Source organism: Macaca nemestrina, chromosome 1 (assembly GCF_043159975.1).
Source record: "Macaca nemestrina isolate mMacNem1 chromosome 1, mMacNem.hap1, whole genome shotgun sequence".
In the NCBI taxonomy this organism is placed as follows: Eukaryota; Metazoa; Chordata; class Mammalia; order Primates; family Cercopithecidae; genus Macaca; species Macaca nemestrina.
The window spans coordinates 103,035,594-103,055,040 of record NC_092125.1 but is presented as its reverse complement, the minus strand read 5'-3'; the positions used below and the strand labels follow the sequence as shown (position 1 = coordinate 103,055,040).

The 19,447-nt window shown below is 55.6% G+C and overlaps 1 protein-coding gene across 9 annotated transcripts; it reads left to right on the top strand.

Annotated features, from left to right (window-relative positions):
* Positions 1–430: 430 nt before the first annotated feature.
* LOC105498063 (brevican) lies at positions 431–17,837 on the top strand. Of its 9 annotated transcripts, none has more exons than XM_011769861.3 (14): positions 431–613; positions 4,386–4,484; positions 5,133–5,507; positions 5,824–5,998; positions 6,299–6,426; positions 6,878–7,171; positions 9,758–9,991; positions 10,551–11,192; positions 14,592–14,699; positions 15,249–15,407; positions 15,994–16,076; positions 16,453–16,597; positions 16,870–17,081; positions 17,348–17,837. In XM_011769861.3, the coding sequence occupies exons 2-14, from the start codon at positions 4,394–4,396 to the stop codon at positions 17,453–17,455; spliced, it is 2,754 nt and encodes a 917-aa protein (XP_011768163.1). In that variant the 5' UTR covers positions 431–613; positions 4,386–4,393; the 3' UTR covers positions 17,456–17,837. The 9 variants fall into 9 exon arrangements, 6 of the variants coding, with proteins under 6 accessions (XP_011768163.1, XP_011768164.1, XP_011768162.1 ...); XM_011769862.3 differs by having other exon boundaries at positions 431–617; positions 16,870–17,060; XM_011769860.3 differs by having other exon boundaries at positions 431–617.
* The last annotated feature ends 1,610 nt before the right edge of the window (positions 17,838–19,447 follow it).

Below are 19,447 nucleotides of genomic sequence, written 5' to 3'. Positions count from 1 at the left end.
CTCCATTCTACCTCCAGAAAAGAGCTTCCCATTTTTATTAGGAAGGGTGCCTCTTTTCAGGAGCAAAGCCCCCATTCTCCCTTCATCCACTTCCTACAGTCTAATTGAATCCCTCCTCCTTCTTTGACCAACGAGAAGTCCCTCTGGTTGTCCAACTTCCACCTCTCCAGCTGCAACATCGTCATCCTCTAGCTCAGCGAACGCTCCCTCCCCGCTCCTCCTGCCCCCACCCCCCCACCCCCAAGCCCTCGGCTTCTCATCCGCTGAACGATGTCCTACTTCGCTCGTCCTTGCTTTCGCCGCTGCCGCCGGGAGCCAACGCAAAGAAGGCAGCGGGTCCCGTGACCGTCCCGAGCCCCCCGCGCTCCCGACCAGGGGGTGGGGGTGGCCCCGGGGAGGGCGGGGCAGGGGCGGGGGGAAGAAAGGGGGTTTTGTGCGGTGCCGGGAGGGCCGGCGCCCTCTTCCGAATGTCCTGCGGCCCCAGCCTCTTCTTGAGCTCGCGCAGTCCCCGCCGCAGTCTCAGCTGCAGCTGCAGGACCCAGACGTAGACCCGGAGGAGACCCCCGGAGGAGGCTACAAACTTCTCAGTGCCGCGCCCCAACCCCAGCCCTGGGTAGGTGAGTGCCTCCGCAGCCCCGCCGCCCGCCCTGGGGTCGGGGACAGAGAGAAGGGAGTGCCCGCCTGGTCTGCGCCCCCCGCCTGTCAGCCCTTGCCTCGAGGCTCTGGGGCACCCAACTCGTCGACTCCTGACACCGCAGCGGGGTAGGCTGCCGGACAGCCCCGAGCTCCCGCAGCTGCTGCTGCCATCTCTGATCTACACGCTTCCAGCTCTGCCAGTGGCAGCCCCCCTGCTGCTCGCAGTCTGATCAGCAACCCCTAGGGTCCTCGCGTCTTCCCTGCTGCGCGCTCCTGTCCCAGCGCGGCCCCCTAGATTTGCGACCTTGTCCCAGGCAGGGCGGTAGCGGTCGGGATCAGTCCCTGCCTCCGTTCCCCACGCTGCAGGCAGCTCCAGGAGCAGCGGCCAGCAACCCTTCTGGGGACACCTTACTGTAGTCCGGCAAGACAGCCGATCAGAGCCGCTCTAGGAGGTGGTCGGGGTGCCCATTTCGGCTGGAATCCCAACTCGGCTCCTTGCTCTGTGACCTTGGGGTAGTTAGTTGACTTCCCTGAACCTCGGGTTCCTCATTGGTGTAATGAGCAAAATATAAATAATCTTTTTCTCACAGTTGAGGCTATCCACAGGAAGCATTTAGGAGAACTGGCTCAGGTAGACATTAGCAATATTCCAGCTATTAGTTGGAATTCCGTTACCACTATTGCATTCCTTCCTAGCACTGCCAGGAAGTCCAATTCCCAAGGGCCTGGGAATTCCCTCTCCCAGGTATTTCCATATCCTGTATTCCCCCACCTATTAGAATAGCTCTGCCTACATGGTTCTAATAGGACCAAGAGATTGGCATCAATTCTGAGGGGCACCATTATTATCTGCATTACTTAGATTGCAGATGATAACAGTAAGATCAGGGAACAGTGTTACCCATAGACCCACCCACAGTATTACCAATGCCTATGTTGTTATGGCTAACTTTGCTATTTATGACAGCATCATCCACATTTCAGACTCTATACGAGAGGGATCTGCAACAGCTCGGCTGGTGACATTGCTAATAGTATTATTAGTTGTGCTTCCAATAAAAAGGACTATTTATATGATAATTGCAATTACTCCTACAGGCCCTAAGGCCCCGCTGATATCTTGTAGGCTCATGTTGCTCCTCATGAAGCTGCTAAGGGGGTAGCAGAGAGCTTCACTCCTGCTATAGCCAAAGCTCTGGCTTCTTTGGTGCCTCCCTGCTGACCCTGCTGAGTGCTGGAGCTCAGTTCCTATGGGACAGGCCTTGGCTGCCAGCTGATGGGTGTTCAGCATGGAGGTGGTGGATGTGCATGCCTACACACACACACACACAGAGAGAGAGAGAGAGAGAGAGAGAGAGAGAGAGAGAGAGAGAGAACCTGGTCTTAACTCTCTGGGTTGGGTCTACGAAGACTGTGAGTGAGATGGACATCCAGGATCAGACAGAAACGATGTGACAAGAGGAAAGTTTCCTGAACAGCTCAAGAAATTCAAAACAAGGGCAGAGATAAAGAGGCTGGAGCAGAAACAGAGAGGGGGATGTTGTGGCATCAAGGGAAGGGACAGCATGACTGCTGAGCTCTCCGGGTTAGAGACGGAGAGGTGTGGCCTGCTCTGGAGGAAGAGAAGATGAAATGGAGGTGAGTGGTGTGTGGGATAGAGAAGGCCACAGAACCCTGGACCCCTGGGTTCCGAGGCTGGTACCAGATGTGGGGAAGTCTGAGTTTCCTCAGGGCTCCTAGCTGCACCTGGGAGGCTAAGGACCGAGACTGGAGAGACAGAGCTCTCTGAGAACTGCACGGGGCTGCCCTCTTGGCGTCACTGGTCAATGACTGCCATTTTTGGGGTCAAGGGTAGGTTGCCCTCCATGTTCCAGAGCAGTTAGGTCCTCATTGGCCTTAGACCCTCTTCTATCACTCTCCCACTGTCAGAACAGAGGTGAAAGAGTGGTACAGGGTGTTGGCCCCAAAGTGACTCCAACTATATGGGTTTCTGGGCCGCCTGTCAGAGAGATGGGAGCCAGGTCTGTGAGCAGCTCCAACTCCAGCTCCAGCCCAGAGAGAAGGGAGGGAGGGCGCCAGAAGGGGGCTGGGCCCAGGCCTTGGCACAGCTCAGATGCATGGCAAACAGTCTTCCCAGCACCCGGTGGGCACTGGCTGCTCATGCCCAATGGTCCCCACTCCAGCCCCAGAACAGTCCTCTCAAGCACCCCCATGCCTGGAGCTGGTTTCAGCACCTCTAATCTGGCCCCATCAAGAACCTCCTCCCTCTCAAAGGTCAGAGGGAGGCCCTAAACATCTGGTTGTGCCACCCCTCTCCCAACTCTGACCCTAGGAAATGATACCAAGACACAGTGGGGGAGATGGAGGTTATGATGGCAGGGAGGTGGGAGGATCTGGGGAAAGTAGGAAATTTCACATCAGCTCAGGCTTAGGAAAGTACAGGGGCAGGTATGAAGGCAGAGGCTGAGAGGGCAGGGAAGATGGGGGATAAACAGTGGGCCTGGAATGGGAGTGCACAGCCAGTGGAATAAACCTGATTTCTAGGAGTCCTGCCTATAGTCTAACCTTCAATTCTCTTGCTGCATCATTGGCCTATTCCATGGCAGACCTGGATCTCCATGCTCTTCTAAGTTTAGCCCAACCCTTATAGATGATGTAGCTCTGAGCCTTCTCTCCTGGGAGCACATTGCCCTCGTGCCTGACATTTCTTTGCTAGGGATCCAGGGTCAGCCCTATCCTTCTCTGAGCCTGAGTCTCCATTTCTCAATGTCAGGCCACATCCTTTTTATGACAGTGTAAGCGCTTCGAGGAATATTCTGGGTTCTACAGTTTCTGATAGCCAGGGGTAGGAAGGGGTAGCCCCTCCCATTTATTCTCACCCCCCTTAGTCCACCCTCCAGCCCAAGGCTTTCACAAAAGTTAGGGTGGGGGAAGGGAGGGGCTGGACAGAGGCCAGACTGGCAGAGACAGGGGCTTTGTCCCAACTGATTTCTGAGCCAAGAGTTCCGGTGGGAAAGCCCGTGCCAGGCAGAAAGGAGAGGCTGGGAAGAAGAAGGGAGGAGGCAGCCAAGGAAGGGGGATGGAGAATGTCAGGGAGTAAAGAGAAGAGTTTCCTTACAAATAATGGTGGGGAGGAGGTAGAGGAGATGGTGAGCTCAAGAGAAGTTGTGCTTACTTGTGTTCAGTCTAGAAGGCCCTCCTGGAAAAGGCCAGGTGAGTATGATGTCCATGGAGGCAGGGACCGTCTAGAAGGCAGGAAAGGCTAGAGAGGCACTATGGGAGAAGGCTCTGGGTTCAAGGAAGGAGTCTGGCACTGGGAGGAGCAGACAGAATTCTGAGTATAATAGCACCCACCATTCATGCTATATACTGAGCTCCTACTGTGTGCCTGGTGCTATACATGTGTACAGGAGTTTTAAGATACAAAACACTCTCAAAGCACATGGTTCCATTACAACTCATGGAGGTAGTAATGATGATGCTCTTTTATAAATAAGAAAATAAAGGCCCAGAGAAGGTAAGGAGCTGGCTTAGGTCACACAGTGAGTTGACTAGGACTCAGGTCTTGGTTCTGAGAAGGAATCCCTTGGTGGGAAGATGGGGATCAGAAACAGAGAGTCCCTGGTGATGTGAAGGTAGGGCACTTCTGGAGCCAGGATATGTGTGAACCCACATGGGTGTAGTAGGGAGCCTGGGGAAGTCCATCTTGAAGTCTAACCCCATCTTTCTTTCTCATGTCCTTCTGTCAGCCTGCAGCATGGCCCAGCTACTCCTGCCCCTGCTGGCAGCCCTGGTCCTGGCCCAGGCTCCTGCAGCTTTAGCAGATGTTCTGGAAGGAGACAGCTCAGGTAAGCAACCCCACTGGGGGTCACCATCTCTGTCTTGTTCAGTCCTAACCAACTGCTTCCAGGCTTAGGGGCCCCAGAAAGAGAGAGAATGGGGAGGGTTGTGGGGAAGAGTCCAGGCTGGAACACTTGGAAATAAAGGCTGAGCTGTGAGCATCTGGTAGATTGGAGAAATCATGGGGCAGGACTAGCGAGGACTAGCGAGGGGCACTGGGTGCAAGGCTTTGGGTCCCTAAGGTGGAGGATAGGGGATCCTGGAGCTAGCAGGTGGGAAAGGGGTGGGACTGGGAGAAACCCTGAAGGAGGCCTTAAAGGGAGCAGACCGGGAAACTGGGCTGGAGGACTCAGGGGGCGAGGTTGGAGGACCCTGGGGTGTGGTCTAGGAATTTTGGAGAGGAAGTGGAACACTCTGAGAGCAGGGCAAGGAATCCGGGGGCAGAATTGACTGGGAGACTTTGGGGGATGGGTTTGGAGACCGTGATGGTCCTGGAGGACCCAGAGGTAGGGCTGCAGGACCCTGGCCCCTGGTTCTAGAGGGGCCGGGGAATCCTGGGGCTGGAAGGAGGGATCCTGGATCGGGGCTTGCAGCCCACCGGGTGGGACTCTGAGGGTCTACAGCGTTAAGTTCTAGCCGGCTCCACCCGTTCACAGAGGACCGCGCCTTTCGCGTGCGCATCTCCGGTCACGCGCCACTGCAGGGTGTGCTTGGTGGCGCCCTCACCATCCCCTGCCACGTCCACTACCTGCGGCCGCCGCCGAGCCGCCGGGCCGTGCTGGGATCTCCGCGGGTCAAGTGGACTTTCCTCTCCGGGGGCCGGGAGGCAGAGGTGCTGGTGGCGCGGGGAGTTCGCGTCAAGGTGAATGAGGCCTACCGGTTCCGCGTGGCACTGCCTGCGTACCCAGCGTCGCTCACCGATGTCTCCCTGGCGCTGAGCGAGCTGCGCCCCAACGACTCAGGCATCTATCGCTGCGAGGTCCAGCACGGCATCGATGACAGCAGCGACGCTGTGGAGGTCAAGGTGAAAGGTGAGAGGGCAGGGAGGTTCCCAGAGGGAGGGAGGGAGGGAAGGGAGGAGTCTTGCCCTCGGGGAGCCCACAGTGTGAGAGGGAAGCAAACGTAGCTGGAAGGCGCAGCCTGGGTTGGAAAAAGAGTGAGGAGACACAGGCCTCCTTTCTCTCTTCAGGTAGAGGAAATTCTCCCCACCATCTAACTTAAGTCCCTCATGCTGTAGAGTGAGCACAATTGAACTTTACCCCTGTGTACAGAGGAGTGACAAGGAGGGTGAGGGGAGGCCAGTGTGCTGGGTGCTCACCTGGCTCCGGGGTCCTCTCTGCCCCACAGGGGTCGTCTTTCTCTACCGAGAGGGCTCTGCCCGCTACGCTTTCTCCTTTGTTGGGGCCCAGGAAGCCTGTGCCCGCATTGGAGCCCACATCGCCACCCCGGAGCAGCTCTATGCCGCCTACCTTGGGGGCTATGAGCAATGTGATGCTGGCTGGCTGTCGGATCAGACCGTGAGGTGGGCAGGGGCTGTGGACTGGGGCTTCTATTTGCCCCTGAGGTGGCCATGGCCCCTCTTCTGCCGGGTGCTGCCTGATGCGTCAGGCTGGGCACGCAGGGCTCTTTGCCTCTGGGGGATGAGGCTGGTCTGAGGAGGGGAGGTGAGGACCCTGAGCATGTGCATCCCTGTAGAGCTAGGAGGACAGCGAGCTGTCAGCAAGTGGCTGCACTGTGGTGGCAGTGGGGTTCAGTAGAGTCAATATGGGCTGGCTCCCTGGTGAAAGCATCTGTACTAAGTGATTCGGTCCTTCCTCCCCAGGTATCCCATCCAGACCCCACGAGAGGCCTGTTACGGAGACATGGATGGCTTCCCCGGGGTCCGGAACTATGGTGTGGTGGACCCGGATGACCTCTATGATGTCTACTGTTATGCTGAAGACCTAAATGGTGATTAGGAGTGAGAGGTTCCCAGGGGACAATCTCCTACCCCCCATGCTGCCCATAGGTCCTCCCAGGGCCTCGGCAGGACTTTACTATCCCTCCTAAGTTTAAGGGTGCAAGCAGGAGTAAGGAGAAAATTGGTGTCCTTCTCTCCAAACACTGTCACAGAGGCAAGCTCATGATTAAAGTCTCAGCCAGGTGGCAGGATACCGAGTTTAACTCATCTACCACCTGCTGGGTGGTCTCTGTGCATGGCTTTGCAGAATGAGAAGTCTGGGCTCCATCTCTTTGAGCTCTAATGTCCATCTTGAGGTTCTATTCTGATTTTGATCCTAGAGTAGTTGACTCCCTGCCACAGATGAGGGAACTGGAGAAGCTTGCCCAGGGTTCCCATGGGAGACCAGAGTGGAAGGAGCTACCAGCTGCCTGGTAACCCAGTCTTCTCTTCTCCACCTAGGAGAACTGTTCCTGGGTGATCCTCCAGAAAAGCTGACATTGGAGGAAGCACGGGCGTACTGCCAGGAGCGGGGTGCAGAGATTGCCACCACGGGCCAGCTGTATGCCGCCTGGGACGGTGGCCTGGACCGCTGCAGCCCAGGGTGGCTGGCTGATGGCAGTGTGCGCTACCCCATTGTCACACCCAGCCAGCGCTGTGGTGGGGGCTTGCCTGGTGTCAAGACTCTCTTCCTCTTCCCCAACCAGACTGGCTTCCCCAATAAGCACAGCCGCTTCAACGTCTACTGCTTCCGAGGTGAGCCCACCTCCCTGCAGAAGCTGAGACCAATCTCAGAAAGGCAAAGTTGAGCCCTAAAAATCCTACCCTAGTCTGATCAGTTTAGCTCAGGGCTTTGCCATTTGCCTGAAGGGGTCGTGGGTGAAATCCAGCTTGTCATCTAGGGTTCTAAATCTGGGCATGCCCTCTGGTGTGGTGTCTGTCAGCTGTTTGGCCCAAGGAGTGCTCACCTTTTGGCCTCTCCTTATCTGCCTTCCCACCAGTAGTCCATGCGTTGTTTGCTCCAGCTGGGCTGCTGAATAAGCTCCCATTTCCTGCCAGCTTATTGGCAGAGCAGAGTTGACCAACATTCTGTGAATTCAATGAGTAATCTGCTCAAGTTCTTCCGGTCAACAACCAAATGCCCTCAGGAGCCCTCTGGAGGATTTCCAGAAACTACAGCTTAAGAAAGTGTCAGATCTTTAACTACCAAATACTGGTGGATGGACTCAATTCCCCCTAAAGGGAGCAGGACCTTAAGCACAGTTGGGAATAGAGATAGCTTTCTGCCCACGTCTTATGGTTTGTTTTCGGGTTTTTTTGAGACAGGGTCTCACTCTGTTCCCCAGGCTGGAGTGCAGTGGTGCGATCATGGTTCACTGTAACCTCAACCTCCCTGGGCTCAAGGGATCCTTCCATGTCAACCTCTGGAGTAGGGGGCACCACAGATTTATGCCACCATGTCTAGCAAATTTTTGTAGAGATGGAGTTTCGCCACATGCCCAGGCTGGTCTTGAACTCCTGGGCTCAAGCAATCTGCCTACCTTGGACTCCTGAAGTGCTGGGATTTATAGGTGTGAGCCACTGCACCCAAACCTGCCCATATCTTATGTTGGGAGCTGAGGGGGAGGCAGTTTCTGGGACCCTCAGAGGCAAAAGGCCGAGGCCAAGGGTAACTGACAATAAGACAGGCATTGCCATGGGGTGTCTGGGTCCTTCCCCAGTTGTAAGCCTGAAATGCTGTTACAAGAGCTGGAAGCAGAAACGGAAGGAGGAGACACAGCCTTCACCCTAAGGGAGCACTTGGTCTGAAGGATGAAGACACAGCTTTTGCCATGGGAACCCCCAGTCAAAGGGAAGACAAGATGCTTCACTCCCGGGATGAGGAGAGACTGAGAGAAAAGCATTACTACCATTGGGACAGATCTGTGGACATATCTGGCTGGGGGCTGGGGAGGGGTGGGCAAGTAAAAGTCCATAGGAAGACAGGTCCATCTGAAAAGATCTCCTGGAACAGGGGTAATAGTAGTAGTAGTAGTAGTAGTAGTAATAGCTAAAACTTCTGTGTACTGGCTATGATTGTGTGCCAAGCCAAGCACTGTTTTGGAAAGAAATGGCCTGGATCATGAGGAGGGTCAGGGGAGCGGGAATATGACTACAGTTGGGACACAATTGGTGGACGACAGAGGCAGCAAGGACACAAGGTCTGGTGAGGAGTAAGGCTCACTGGAGCAGGTGATAAGGGCAGGGACTCACTGTCCTGTCTTGCCTGGCTGAGCACAGACGGCCTTCAGGGCTTTTCTTAGCCCAATTCCACTTTCACTTCATTGGTGTTCTGCTCTTGGCTCCCTTCCCCAGAGGACAAGTAAACCATTCTAAACTTCTGGTTATTTGAAGGGAGTAGGTCCCAGAAGGAGGTGGCCCTTTCCCTAGCCTACTTGCCCCACCACTGAGATCTTCAGGTAGTGCCTGAAGTTATTCCTGCATTCCGCCCTCCAGCTATCCTGACGAAATGACAAGCCTCTCCCCTCCTATTTCAAGAATTTTGGAGGCTGGGTGCAGTGGCTCACGCCTGTAATCCCAGCACTTTGGGAGGCCAAGGTGGGTGGACCACTTGAGGCCAGGAGTTCAAGATCAGCCTGGCAAACATGGTGAAACCCTGTCTCTACTAAAAATACAAAAATTAGCCAGTAGTGGTGGCGCATGCCTGTAGTTCCAGCTACTTGGGAGACTGAGACAGGAGAGTCACTTGAATCCAGGAGGCAGAGGTTGCAGTGAGCCGGGATTGTGCCACTGCACTCCAGCCTGGGTGACAGAACGAGACTCTGTCTAAAAAATAAAAGAATTTGGGGATGGCTGGGACCCCTCACACCTTGCCCCAAGCCCAAGATCCCAAAGTACTAAAGCTGTTTCATCCATCTTGCTGGCTCCAGCCCCTCCCCCTAGGGAATATCTCTCACTTGAGCCTTTCCTGACCACTCCAAAGTAGTACTTTCCATCATTCTATCTTCTGACTCTGCTCAAGTGTTCTTTATCTTGTAACATTATAATATATGTTTGTTTGTCGTCTGTTCTAGAATATAATTTCCCTTGAGGGTAGGAGGTTTGCTGTTTCGTTCTACACTGTATCCTCAGTGCCCAGGAGAATGCCTGGCATGACACACAGTAGGCACTTGATGAATGCTTGAGAAATGAGTGATGAAGTTCTGGGATGCTCCCTGCACCCCAGTAGGTGCTCCACTGGGAAGATGTGAGAGAATTGAGAGAATTCCCTGGTGCAGGTTGTGACCTGGGAGGGCAGAGCTACCTATTCAGCCTCGCATCAATACTTTCCTCCTGCCACAGACTCAGCCCAGCCTTCTGCCATTCCTGAGGCCTCCAACCCAGCTTCCGACCCAGCCTCTGATGGACTAGAGGCCATCGTCACAGTGACAGAGACCCTGGAGGAACTGCAGCTGCCTCAGGAAGCTATGGAGAGCGAATCCCGTGGGGCCATCTACTCCATCCCCATCATGGAAGATGGAGGAGGTGGAAGCTCCACTCCAGAAGACCCAGCAGAGGCCCCTAGGACTGTCCCAGGTAACTCAAATCCCTTATCCTAAGGACGTCTTGATTGAAAGAAGTTGGGGGCAGAAGAGGCAAGCCTAGGTTGATGCTCACGTCATGGATGGCATGACTCTGCCCTGTCCTTGCTCAGCAGCTCAGGGGTGCAGGGCACCTTTCCTGTCCCTCTCCCAACCTTTGTTTTTCCAGTAAATTCCACCCCCAACTCTATGGAGCTAGAGATGCTTGCACCAAGGAGCCGCGCCCTGGAAAGGCGTGGCCTCCCTTCTTTGGTCCCTCTTCCACCTCACACACCCAAAACAGACTAGAGTTTTGACAGAGTAGGAGGGAGATGCAATGATCTTGTTCTCCGGGGCTAATGATGGCTCACAGAGCCTTCTCAAGTGTTGCCTCAACAACGTAGCTGGGGTCAAGTTCTTCCAGTGTGGAGCAAGGATCACCCGTCCTCAGGGCGGGATCTTCCCTATTCCCCAGGGTTCACCCTCCCCAGCCCCACTTTTCTCCCCTTCCCTTTTTTCTTTCGGTCCTCGGGCGGGCGCTGTCCCTGGTGCTGAACCGTTTGTGCTTTGCTTAGAATTTGAAACTCAATCCATGGTCCCGCCCACGGTGTTCTCAGAAGAGGAAGGCAAGGCATTGGAGGAAGAAGAGAAATATGAAGATGAAGAAGAGAAAGAGGAAGAAGAAGAGGAGGAAGAGGTGGAGGATGAGGCTCTGTGGGCATGGCCCAGCGAGTTCAACAGCCCGGGCCCTGAGGTCTCTCTCCCCACTGAGCCAGCAGCCCAGGAGTCACTCTCTCAGGCGCCAGCAAGGGCAGTCCTGCAGCCTGGTGTATCACCACTTCCTGATGGAGAGTCAGAAACTCCCAGGCCTCCAAGGGTCCATGGACCACCTACTGAGACTCTGCCCTCTCCCAGGGAGAGGAACCTAGCATCCCCATCACCTTCCACTCTGGCTGGGGCAAGAGAGGCAGGGGAGGAAACCGGTGGTCCTGAGCTATCTGGGGTCCCTCGAGGAGAGAGCGAGGAGACAGGAAGCTCTGAGGGTGCCCCTTCCCTGCTTCCAGCCACACGGGCCCCTGAGGGTACCAGGGAGCTGGAGGCCCCCTCTGAAGATAATTCTGGAAGAACTGCCCCGGCAGGGACCTCAGTGCAGGCCCAGCCAGTGCTGCCCACTGACAGCGCCAGCCGAGGTGGAGTGGCCGTGGTCCCCGCATCAGGTAATTCTGCCCAAGGCTCAACTGCCCTCTCTACCCTACTCCTTTTCCTCCCCCTGCAACTCTGGGTCACCTGACCTGTAGTCCTTTAACCCACCATCATCCCAAACTCTCCTGTCCTTTGCCTTCATTCTCTTACCCACCTTTACCTATGGGTCTCCAATCTCGGATACCCACCTTGTGACTTCCATCCCAGCTCTCCGAGTCTTCACCCTGTGACCCCAGCCCTGCCACTGACCATCTGTGACCCTTCCTTGCCATTGGGCCCTCCACCTGTGGCTCACATCTCACCAGTCCCACAGAGCATCCTCAGGCCTCTCCAGGGGTCCTCATCACCTATTGCAGTCTTCAGGGCTCAGCCTATTTTCCGCTACTCCCTTCCTCCTCCTGTGTGCCGTCCCCTTTAGCTGCCTCCCATTGATCTCAGGGAAGCCTGGGAGTCCCTTCCCCATCCCCCAACCTCTGGAGTCCAGGAGAACCCGTACCCCCACAGAGCCTTAAGCAACTACTTCTGTGAAGTATTTTTTGACTGTTTCATGGAAAACAAGCCTTGGAAATAAATCTCTATTAAACCGCTTTGTAACCAAGCTCTGGTACCCTCTGTCTCCATCTCCTGCTGTCCATCCCTCTCATTCTATGGGTCTGTGTCATGAGGAGCACTTGGATGCTTCTTCTCTGGCTCCATGTCTCTCCCTCTGTGTGTGTGTGTCTTGGCCTCTCTTCCTTTTTCATTTTCAGCTTCTCCCCTTGTCTGTCCTGGCAGTCTAACAGCCCTCATTGTTCCCCCAGCCTCTCCTTCTCAGGCCCGTCTACACTTTCCTTCCTGGCTGCTGAAATTCCAAAATGTGACTGTACACATTACTCCTGGAGAAGTCATCATCCATAGTCTGAGGCAGTGCTGGGAGTTGCAGTCCCTCACTCCTGATGAGGAGAAACCCCTGCAGCCCAGGGTGCATGGGTTGTGCATTTATATTCACTTCCAGTCCATCTTGGTGGTGCCAAGAGTCATAGTAACTGAGGGAACTGAGGGTCTCTCAGCATAGAGGCAGTTCCCTGGCATTCAGGTGCCTTCACCCCCACCCCCTAGCCCTGCATCTCAGCAGGGGGTGGTGTCTAATGCTCATCCCACTACCTACAGCTTTCCTCTTCTCCACTAACTCCTGCACTAATGACCATTCCCTACTCTCCAGAAGGAATGGCTTCACCCTCCCCAAACCCAAAGGGTCTCAAAGTACCTAATGCTGGAGAAGACACAGATTGAAGAGCAAGTGATGGAGAGTGCGAAGGAAGGAGTCAGGTTCTGGGGTCTGAGAGAAGCCCTCCCTACTCAGGAAGGCTAAGATTCCCAGTGGAAGTCCCTGGGGAAGGCTGGGATTCCCTCAACCCTAGGACCCCTGTCTTAGATGGATCACATCCTGTGTCCCACCCAGGCTTACCCATGTCAACTGTTAGGTCCCTGCACAATTGGCCTTGGAGTTCAGCCCTGTGGGGAATAGGGAGGGGGTTTGGCGGGAAAAGGAGCACAACTGGAGGTATCTACAGTATCTTAGTTCCCCCACCTGGAGGGTAAGTGGGAGGTCTCCTTGACTGCTGTTTCAATGGAAAGGAAGGGAAAACTTTCTGGTTGTGCAGAGTACTTGTCCCCAAAAAGGGAGAGGGAAGATGACAAGAAGAAGCATTCTTCACTTGACTCTGCCTGTGCTGGGTTCAGGTTCTGTAGCCCACAGCCAAGGGGAGGGACCCATGGCCTGGGTAGGGGACCAAAGACAAAGTTTGAGAACCTCTGTCCCCCAGGGTTGGAGGGTTGAATGGGAAGGAGCAGAAAGGACAATAGGAGGGACAGGAAAGTGTGAGGAATGGGAGGAAGTTCAGGATTCTACCCTCTGTGGGGCCTGGTGCTTAATGGGTTAAATGAAATACCTCTTCCTCTGGGGCTGGGAGGTGGGCAGCACTACCAGCTGGGAAGAAACTATTGGCAGGAGGGAAGATGACAGGAGGAGTGGTGCTGGAAAAGCTGATTCATTTCACCCAAAACAGATAGGTCATCCCAGCAAAATTCTTTGAATCGACTCCAGCTTCTCCTCTCTCCACCCCTACTGATTCTCACCAGGCAGTGGGATCTGTGGCCAGGCCAGCGTGAAGCATTGTGGGCCTTGGCCATGGCTTCTAGAGGTGGATGGTAAAGTCTGAAGGGTTCTGCCCTGGAGTGGTTTTGCCTCCCATGGCTGAGGGCCTTGACCTTACCATCGCTGAGGGCCATGACCTACACAGTTGTTCTGTGGAGCCATCTTCCCCTGGGTCATCTGAACCAGAAAGAATTGGAAACTGACAGCTCCTATAGCACCCAAGCGCATCTTAAGCACAGCCACATCCTACCCCAGGATCCATAGAAAAAAAGTCCAGTAAAGCAGATGGCTTAGCCAGATGGAGCTAGAGCCAGGCAACAGATTGCAGACCTTCAGGGTAGTGTGTTAGTCTAAGAGGACTGCCTGGAGGAGAGGAAGCCAGAAGGAAGGAGTGAGATGGATTCTAGGTTGGAGAACCTGCAGAAGGCCCAAAGTGGAGTTGGGAGAGGGAGACTGGTAAGTGGAAGAGTCTGTGGATATAAGAAGGGGAGGTGAGAGGTTGGGTGATGTTGAGAGAAAGCTGCATGTATGAGGCCAGTCAGCACTGCAGGACAATGGGAGCTGCTGCAACTTAGTTCCTAAGCTGGGGGAGAAAGGGCAGGGCCTAGAGTGAGGAAAGTGGGCTGGATCTCCACTAACAACTTCTGGGGCTGGCTGACTGCCCAGTGGACAGCAGGAAGAATGGTTAGTATTCACCTGGACCACACCAATATCAGGTCTCAGGAGCAGTCAAGGGAGACCACCCTCCACTGTTGCTATGGTAATCCTTCTGTTCCCTCCTTCACTTCCATTCATTCCACCTGGACTATACAGAACTGTGCTGGGACCTGGCACAAAGGCAAGGGGGTGTGGGGCTAAACTCCAAGCCTAAAGAAGGAAAATGACCTGCCCAATGTCACACAGAAGCCAGATAAGAGTTTAGAGCTATAACTTTCTGTGCCCAGTATCTTTCTCCATCATGGGTCTGGGTTCTGAGGGCCCTCCTGGCCACTTCTCCCCAGTCCCTTTTGGGCTGGGCTCACACTGGTGGCCATAACAGTGGCTTGCACAAGGCCGAGCCAGTGCTGAAGTGGGGAGCGGGAAGAGGAAAGAAACCCAGAACTCAGGGCTGGGTTGTAACCAGAGACAGTCTCTAGGGAGCACTTTTAGGGTGCTGTTATAGCTTTCAGGACAGAGAGACCAGGGCTGGGGGACCCTCTGCACCCTCTCCTGGAGGGCTCAGGCTGTAGAGTCGGGCTGCCTCGCTCCCCCGGCCTCACTTCTTTCCCCCTCTCAGGTGACTGTGTCCCCAGCCCCTGCCACAATGGTGGGACATGCTTGGAAGAGGAGGAAGGGATCCGCTGCCTATGTCTGCCTGGCTATGGGGGGGACCTGTGCGATGTTGGTGAGTGTTGAGGGATGGGGCACAGGTTTGAAGCCTGGACTCTGCCACAACGTGCTGCTTCTGGAAGGGGGAGGGAGGACATTGGTTTTGACCTTGTCATTAATGAGTCCCTGTTTTAGGCAAGTTGCATAACTTCTTTGAGTCCTACCCTCAATTTTCTTATCTAAGTGAAACCAAAATGCCTCTCATAGGGGGTGCATTTGAGACCAGTGCAAAGCATACTCCTGGCATTTAATCGGTGGTCAATACATGACAGGCTCCATTCTCCTGGAGAGGAGAGCACTGCTCGGTACGATGGAGACTCAGCCCAGAACTCCATCCCTCACCCTGGTCCCTGTCTCTCATAAAAGACACCAGCGCCCCTGCCCAAGAGCCCCTCTAGGCTCATGCTAGCCCCCTCATTCTCTACTAGCTCTTTGACACCAACCCCCTTCGCCCCTTAGTCCCGCCCCTCTCAGCCTGCGGTAGTGGAAGGAGACCAGCCCCTTCCAGGGGGACCTGGCCCTCTGGGTTTTGGTGCCCTAAGATTCCCGTCCTTCTGTGCCGCAGGCCTTAGCTTCTGCAACCCGGGCTGGGACGCCTTCCAGGGCTCCTGCTACAAACACTTTTCCACACGAAGGAGCTGGGAGGAGGCAGAGACCCAGTGCCGGATGTACGGCGCGCATCTGGCCAGCATCAGCACGCCCGAGGAACAGGACTTCATCAACAGTGGGCTGGGGACAGGGTGGGAGGGATCCCCGCCCGCCATGCGTTCTCCCTCTCACTCGCCTAACCGCCTGCCTCATTAACCCATGCACTCATTCCTTGGTTTTCTCAAGCGTGCATTCCCTCACTCACTCGTTCACTCGCCTTCTCGTTCTCTCTCCCTCCTTCCCTAACGTACGCGTAGGCAGTGGCCTTCGGGAACGGAAAGTGGAGGTTCGCGCAGTAGAGTGCGCCTGTGTGGGCCGGGCCGCCGCGCAAGGGGCCGCCTCCAGTCCCTCCAACCTCTCAGCTCTCCGACCTCCGTCGGCCTCCCCCAACTCCAACTCCAATCTTGTTAAAAATTTTTACTCTTTTTCCAAAACTCCCCTTTTCTAGCCTGGATTCATATCTTCCTTATTTTCCCACCCCTATTCCCCTGCTTTCCATCTGGCCCTTGAGCAGAGACTGGAGGGAGGTAGAAGAACCCGGGAAGGGCGGGTGCTGGATCGCGGGTTAGGGTTTCCCAGGCAGTCACCGCAGACCGCCCGGGAGCGGGGAACGGTCGCCATCTGCTGGCGATGGCGCTCACTGCACCCCTTCGTCTCCCTAGACCGGTACCGGGAGTACCAGTGGATCGGGCTCAACGATAGGACCATTGAAGGCGACTTCTTGTGGTCGGATGGCGTCCCCCTGGTGAGAGGCCCCAGTCGACCCCCACCCCCCGCCGTCTAGCTCACTTCCTCTAAGCACTTCTGTTCCCTACCGCCCCCACCCCTCCTGACCCTGCCCCCTTCTTTTTCCGGCCTCCTTCCCTTTCTCGTGCCCTTTGCCTCTTCTCCCTGGGCTCTCCTCCCTTCCTTGTGTCCTCTCTTTTCCCTTCTGGCTCCCATTCTCCCTCCCCTAAAGTCCTTGCCCTCTCCTTTCCCCTTCCCCGGGAGGTCCCCTACTCCCTAGCCCTAGCCTTCCCTCTCTTGGGGCCCCGCACACCCGTCCTCCTCCCCAGATCCTCTAGGCCCTCTCCCGGTACTCCTGGTGTAGGAGCTCCTCACCACCTCCTCCGTCCCCCTAGCTCTATGAGAACTGGAACCCTGGGCAGCCTGACAGCTACTTCCTGTCTGGAGAGAACTGCGTGGTCATGGTGTGGCATGATCAGGGACAATGGAGTGATGTGCCCTGCAACTACCACCTGTCCTACACCTGCAAGATGGGGCTGGGTGAGGGCAGGCAAAGGAGGGTCCCAGCAAGGAAGTGGAGGGGTGGGTTAGGGGACCAGGGCAACTGATGTTTGTAGACAGAGAGTGCAAGGCTACATAGAGGAGTCACAACGTGTTCCAGACCATGGGAGAGCTAACAAGTTATATGGGTCCACTCTGAATCCCTAATTTTTTTTGTCATGTTGTGGCCCATTTTTCTCTTCCCCATGGAGATTCTGGGAACTGTCACCCACAGAGCCAGGCTCCCAGTTCCTAACTGTCTTCCTTTGCAGTGTCCTGTGGGCCACCACCGGAGCTGCCCCTGGCTCAAGTGTTTGGCCGCCCACGGCTGCGCTATGAGGTGGACACAGTGCTTCGCTACCGGTGCCGGGAAGGACTGGCCCAGCGCAATCTGCCGCTGATCCGATGCCAAGAGAACGGCCGTTGGGAGACCCCCCAGATCTCCTGTGTGCCCAGAAGACCTGTGAGTGACAGGAGGAGGCAGGTAGGAGTGGGAGACAGTAGCCAACGGTAGCCCTGGGCTCCACTCTCAGTCCTGCCTGTCACTGGCCATGTGACCTTGGAGCAGTCACTGCCCCTCTCTGAGGCAAAGGGGGAAAGGTGGGCTGGAGGCTCTCGGGTTCCTTCAGTGCTGATGTCTGATAACATGCAGCCACATTCCGGGCTCTCGTGGGCTGAGCAAGAACATCAGAGGGCAGGCTCTGAGGAGAGGAGCAGCCAGGGTGGAGGGTGAGTGTTTGTCTTCCCCAGGCCCGAGCTCTGCACCCAGAGAAGGACCCAGAAGGACGTCAGGGGAGGCTGCTGGGACGCTGGAAGGCGCTATTGATCCCCTCTTCCAGCCCCACGCCAGGTCCTTAGGGGGCAAGGCCTTGAACACTGCCGGCCACAGCACTGCCCTGTCACCCAAATTCTCCCTCATACCCTGTGCTCCTGCCACCACAGGATGTCACAACATGACTAGAGTCCAGGTGATAGTTCCTGAAGGGGCTTCTGGGAAATACCTGGGAGGCTGCAGCCCAGCCCAGGCCCTCTCCCCCTCCCCTGGGCACCAGATTTTCCATCAGGGCCGGGGTAAATCCCTAAGTGCCTCAACTGCCCTCTGCCTGGCAGCCATCCTCTCCCCTCCATTTCTCTGGGGAGCACTGTGCCCACTCATTCTGGATTTTCCAAGGGAATGGGCTTGCAGGATGAACTGTCTGTAAAACCAACAGGAAATAAAACTGTGTATGAGCCCAAGCAAGTTGGACGCTTCTGTGTGTATGTCTGTGACAGACAGAGAGAGGTTAGGTTGGGCAGGGCCTCGTAGGATACATAGAGCTTCGGGATTTATTCGCTTCCAAAGGTCAGAGATGTCCCAAAGATGTCAGCAAGTAGAACAGTGCCAGAATAGCTGCCAGGAAGTACTTATGGAATGAAGGAACGCACAGGTGCTGGGGGACAGCTGGAGTGATGCAGCATGTGTGCAAAGAGATGGAGTGCCTGAGTGCCTAAGAATCAAGTGGACGTCAATGAGCTCTGTCCTGGGAGGGAGAAGGGCTGGGGTCCCAGAGAGGAAGGTAGAGGTTGGTGCCTTGGTATCCCAGTTCTGAGCTTCCGGAAGGGCCTTCCCTCATGGGAGTGTGAGAGTGAGGGTGATGGGAGAGCTCCGCTGGCACTGCAGCACGTCTGGGGGTTAGGCCGCAGGAAGGTTTACGTCCAGCAGAGAAGGCAGAGATGCAAGAAATAGGGAAACAAGCTAAAGGCCAAGGGGAGGTTCCCAGCCCTGCGGCGGACTGGGCTCCAGGGAACGACCTGGGGGCCGTCACAGGCAGCGGCCAGCAGAGGGCGCTGCGGACCCAGCGCGGCGCTCTGAGAGTGCCGTGTAAGCGTGCGCCGAAGGAGACGGGCAGAGGGGTGCGAGGAGCCCCAGGATCCCGCCAGGGGGCGCCGCGGGCTTGCGTCCTGAGGAGGCGGGAGGGGAAGGGGGGTGGTTGGCTATGTAGGGGGTTGGACTTCCGGCCAGGCTTAGCTGGCCCTGGGGGCTGTGAGTCAGCGGAGGTTGAGAGGATGAGGTCACTCTGAGAACTGCAGAGAGTGACCCAGCGCCCGCGTGTGTGTGTGTGTGTGTGTGTGTGTGTGTGTGTGTGTGTGTGTGCGCGCGCACCCTTCTCCCAGTGCACAGAATTGTTGGTGAAGTGCATATCAGGATGCAGTCTGTCCTCATGATGAGAGAACATTCCTGCAGATCCTCAGTTAGGCACACACAGTCACACATAGGCACACACGTGCACACTGTCGTATGTACACACTCCTGCATGTGCCCACTTTGTTACAGCACATCACCCACAAGGGCAATACTTATTCCTTCTCTGAAGCCAGTAAAATCCAGAGACAGGGAGACAGATCCAGAGGAACAAAGACTGATAGTAATACCGGGAGACCCAGAGATAGTGGGCAAGACAGGCAGACACAGGTTCAATACAGCTCTGTGTTGGTGGGAGCTGGGGCTCTCCCAGGCCATCCCTGCCTAGCTCCTGGCCCTTCCCCACCCTATTTCTAAACTTGACACCAGCTGGTCTCTGATATACCAGTGTGACCTCCCACACCCACCTACCACCACGTTCCTTCCTCACCTCAGGCCTCACCTGCCCCACCTTCTGCCCCCCACACAACTCAGCCCTGCGTCGCTAGGGAGCAGAGACTTCTGTTTCTTAAGGAGCTATAGGGAAGAGGATGATTCTGGGGCCAGAGTAGATCCTCACTTTATCCTGTGTTACCCTGTGATTGTACAGTCAATGCATTTTTAGGGCTCTCAGGGGATTTAGGTGGAACTGAGTGGATGAAGATCAAGGTGGGCCTTTGAAAGTAGGG

Excerpts from the sequence above, each read along its gene's own strand:
- LOC105498063 (XM_011769857.3), top strand. The coding sequence starts at position 3,723 with ATGTCAGGGAGTAAAGAGAAGAGTTTCCTTACAAATAATGGTGGGGAG. Across the intron at positions 11,193-14,591 it reads GGCCGTGGTCCCCGCATCAG|GTGACTGTGTCCCCAGCCCC; the intron begins GTAATTCTGCCC and ends TCCCCCTCTCAG. Across the intron at positions 17,082-17,347 it reads TGAGTGACAGGAGGAGGCAG|GCCCGAGCTCTGCACCCAGA; the intron begins GTAGGAGTGGGA and ends TGTCTTCCCCAG.